Here is a 4,250-nt window from a genome sequence, read left to right as displayed (position 1 = left end):
TACTTTAGAATTGGATCAATGTTCTAAATTCAAGAACTCACCAAAACTAAGCACCAACCAAGACTCATATGGAAGTCCATGTATTGTCAAATTGAATCAAAACAACAGGAAAGAAGAACAAGAATTAAAACTGGACAGATTTAAAAGATAGCTACTGAACCAAAACAGAATTAAGAATACAATGCTGGAAACACAAAATTAAACGTAGAAAAAGAAGTAAACTCTAGGAATCAAAACTACCGAATGGAAAATTGAAGAAAAGGGAAGAAGAACACTTATAGAAGAAGATGCTTGCTGGATTTTGAGAATTGGAAGAAGCCATTCACGCCACTTGGAACCTTGAACCAAGATAAGTGATGGAGTGCCACCACTTGAAGCTCACCATAGCTCACAAGATAAGGCAAAGAAGAGGAAGACTCAAAACTCACAAATTCTCTCCAAAATTGAGTATAGTCTCTCTACTATAAAATTCCAATCTGAATTGTACAAGCTAAGCACCTTTATTTATAGCCTAGAGGTGCTGAAAATGCAAGCTAAATGGCACACAAATGCAATGAAATTCGGCGCCAATCTAGACAATGAAGGAAGTGTGACTTTCCTTCCTAGATTGGCACCCCCTAGGTTCCTATCTACACTCCCCCCTAGACTCCCTTACTACTTACACCTTTTTATTACATTCACACCCCTATTCTACAAAAGAAATAAGAAGAGCCATTTTATTATACTCTTGTCCCAAAGCTCTGGCCATGCTCCTAGTAATTCGTTGGGCTTGGGCCCCTTGTTGGGCTTGGACCCCTTGATGGGCTTGAGCCCCTTGTTGGGCTTGGGCTTCATGGCCTTGAGCATCCTCTACTTGGTTTCCATCACCATGCGAAGGTATCCAGGTGTCGTTGTATGATCTCGACAATCTGATCCTGCGCCGTTTGGTCGATAGCGCTGCCAAGCTTGAAGACCTTTCCTCCAATCTCTCTTTCCCTCACATCACCGACCGGCTTAGGTCACCTCTCTTGGGCGATCTCTGCGCGGGCGATCTCTGCTTTGGTAGCCCTCTCTTCACTTGGTTCCCGAGTGGTGATAGTGGGTACTCCTCTCTGCACTCGCCCCTCTTGGGCAATCTCTGCGTGAATGATCTCGTTCCGGACAACCTCTTCTGAGTGCGGTGCACGTGTAATGACCATGAACACCCCTCTCTTCGTTTTGAGGTTGTTCTCATAACACCTCTTGGCCTTCTTCTGATCTGACTTGATGGTAATCACCTTTCCCCCCAAGTCAGGTAGCTTCATCTTCATGTGCCTTGTCGACGGTACCGCCCCCATCTTGTTCAGCGTAGGTCTATCTAGCAGCAAGTTATAAGCAGAGGTGGCATTGACGACGAGGTACCTGATGTTCTCCGTACGGGATGCGACACCATCCGTGAAGCTGATCCTCAGCTCTAAGTTCCCACGCACCTCCACCTGGTCTCCTACGAAGTCGTACAGGCAGCCAAAATAGGGCCTTAACATGTCAGGGGACATCTATAGCTTGTTCAAAGTCGTCTAGAACATCATGTCTGCTGAGCTTCCTTGATCCACCAGTACACGGTGCACCTTCCTCCCAGCAGTTACTACTGAAATCACCATCGGATCATTGTCGTGGGGAACGACATCTCGGAGGTCGGCCTTGGTGAAGACAAGGTGAACATCAAAGGCATCGTATGCCCTTTGTGCTTCTACCGACATCACCGCCCGTGCGTACTTCTTCCTTTGAGAAACGGTGCAACCTCCTCCTGAAAAACCTTTCGCAATGGTGTGAATTTCGCCATGCACGGGGATTTCATGTCCCTGGTCACCCCCTGTTGCCGCCACGTCCTCGACACCCTGCGTTTCCTGCAAATAATCCCTCATGAAGTCGTTCTTCACCAACTCGTCTAGCTGGTGTCCCAGCGCCAAACAGTTGCGTATGGGGTGGCCAAACGCTTGGTGGAACTTACACCAGGCGTTCTTGTTGGGCTCGAGCTTCTTGTCAGTCTTGGGGGGTATCTTCAGCCTCTCCGCTATGTTGGGGATAGCGATGAGGTCCTTTAACTCTAACACGAAGTTGTGCCTTGGTGGCATGTTCTCCCTTGCACGCCCCCTGGTTTGGGGCTTTCTTGGTTGGTAGGGTTGCTGCTTCGCGGGGGCCTTCTTCTCTGTCATTGCCTCATGCACCCTTATGGGTTGAGGTCGACCTGGTGCACGTGTGCGCATGGGAACCACGCACGTGCGCTTCTCGTTAACTTCCCCTTCCGCTCCAATGTGAGCCACCGTGCGGCGCCTTATCTCGGTGAAAGTTTTGGGGCGGTTCCTAATGAGTGACTCGCTGAAAGGTCTTGGCACGATGCCCTTTCTAAATGCATGCACCATCATCATTTCATCCTTGGTGTTCAGCCTCACCACCTGTCCCCCAAAACGATTGAGGAACTCCTTCAAGGACTCTCCCTGATACTGCCTTACGTCAAAAAGATCGTAAGAAATGGACGGGGGAGCCCGATTCGTGATGTATTGTTCTCTGAACAGCTTAGTGAGTTATGGAAACGACGTCACGTGGCCATCAGGGAGACTGATGAACCAATCTATCTCTGGTCCCACCAAAGTGCTCATGAACAACTTGCATCGCACCGCGTCAGAGCCCCCAACCAACATCATCTGCGTATGGAAAGCCGTCAGATGAGCTTCTGGGTCCTCCATATCGGTGAAAGTGACTTTGGGCCATACGAACGTGGCTGGTATCATTGCATCCATGATCGCTTGCGAGAATGGCATCGAGAACTCCCTAGGCGGCGTCACAAGTTCTTGATCTTTCTCTTCACGTTCGCCTGCCTGATTTTGCAGATCCTTGCGCAATTCCTCATTCGTTCGGCGCAGTTCTTCGTTTGTTGCCTGCGACGAAGCCAAATCAGCCTGGATGCATTCTTGATCCGCTCTTAACGCAACCACTTCTTCTTGGAGGGCCTGCATCGTGTCCATAATCTGTTGCAAGGTGAGACTTTCGCCCCCGTTTGATGCAAAAGATCCTTGCCTCGTATTTCTCATCTTCTTGATCTTTCTTGTTCTTGCTGGTGGGACAGTGTTTTAGATCGTGCCCCACGGTGGACGCCAAATGTTCCTGTCGGTTGACTCAATCGCCTTCGTACGTCTCACGATGCTCCCACACCTGATTCTCTGTGGTTTCGTTCGTGCCTCTCTCGATCTAACACCTGAAATCACAAAGACAAAGGGTGCCCTAGAGGTCGTTTGCACTCCGACGCTCAAGTCAATCTTAGGGCTAGAAAACACCAAAACTGTTAAGCGTAAAAGCTTTGTGTAACTGTGTGTGTTAAGCGGCGCGAAATGAATAGTGTACCTTACTAAGTTTGTTACTTCCTTTATATAGCCTAGGGTTTCCTCTGTTTCCGCTACCCAAAATAGGCTTTCTGAGGGGGTGGGCCCCAGTGCCGCTGTTACCCACTCTTAGGGCAACCTAGCGCGTGGGGTTCCCTAACTGGAGTGCAACCTCTGACGGGATTACCACTTGGATGCCACCTCGTGCACCTGATCTCTGGGGTCACCTGTCCTGGGAGCGCCCTAGTCGTTCACGTGCCATGCGTGCAGCTTCACCCCTAGAACGTGACCCTTATAGGTCGTATCTTTTCCAGTGGCTCTTTACTTGTGTTACACCTGAATGCGTCATCCACACCACACACATGGGCTCTCGTGACCTAGGCTGCTCCCTAACTGATAACTAGTGTGTAATCTGGGATCCACCTCTCGTGGCCCAGCTCTGTTGTTTAACTTGCCGAGGACCGATGTTTGATCACTCCTCGATCCATTGGGCGTACTGTCTGCATGACACTTTAGGCATACCGCTAGCGGTACCCACCTCACATGACCGAGGTCTGACCTCTCCTCGACACCTTAGGCGTACCGTCTGCGAGGCGCTGGTCCCTGCCGCCCGGGGGACCCAGCTTACGTGGCCCCACATCCACTAGCAGTCAACTACGCCCGAGTACTGGTCGTCACAAAAGTTGTGCATAAGAACACTACTTTTTTTTGTAATTCTTTCAGTGTTTAATTGTTTTAAATCAATGAAAAATTTCTTTTAATAAATATGAAAGTTGTATATTGTACTGAACAGGATGCTCGGAACTCAATACTTGGAGTGGATAGTTAGTAGGTCAACTTGGGTGTTGGGTTTCTAAGTTGGAACATGAGTTGGCCCAGTTGTGTTGATAAGCCTAGTAGGGCACAGCCATA

The 4,250-nt window shown here is 49.1% G+C and overlaps 1 protein-coding gene across 1 annotated transcript; it reads right to left on the bottom strand.

Annotated features, from left to right (window-relative positions):
* Nucleotides 1–1,535: 1,535 nt before the first annotated feature.
* Nucleotides 1,536–2,975, bottom strand: LOC137834061 (uncharacterized). Its single transcript, XM_068642126.2, has 2 exons — nt 2,587–2,975; nt 1,536–2,466 (listed from the first exon to the last, which is right to left on the bottom strand). The coding sequence occupies exons 1-2, from the start codon at nt 2,973–2,975 to the stop codon at nt 1,536–1,538; spliced, it is 1,320 nt and encodes a 439-aa protein (XP_068498227.2).
* Between the last annotated feature and the right edge of the window lie 1,275 nt (nt 2,976–4,250).

The sequence above is a fragment of the Phaseolus vulgaris genome, chromosome 5 (assembly GCF_051622355.1).
Source record: "Phaseolus vulgaris cultivar YP4 chromosome 5, ASM5162235v1, whole genome shotgun sequence".
In the NCBI taxonomy this organism is placed as follows: domain Eukaryota; kingdom Viridiplantae; phylum Streptophyta; class Magnoliopsida; order Fabales; family Fabaceae; genus Phaseolus; species Phaseolus vulgaris.
Note: the sequence above shows the minus strand (reverse complement) of the source record. Positions and strands in the feature narration are given on the sequence as shown.

Bases quoted from the DNA above. Each gene is read 5' to 3' on its own strand.
- LOC137834061 (XM_068642126.2), bottom strand. From the start codon at position 2,975: ATGCAGGCCCTCCAAGAAGAAGTGGTTGCGTTAAGAGCGGATCAAGAA. The intron at 2,467-2,586 runs GTTCATCAGTCT...TTTTGACGTAAG, and splicing joins GTGGGACCAGAGATAGATTG to GCAGTATCAGGGAGAGTCCT.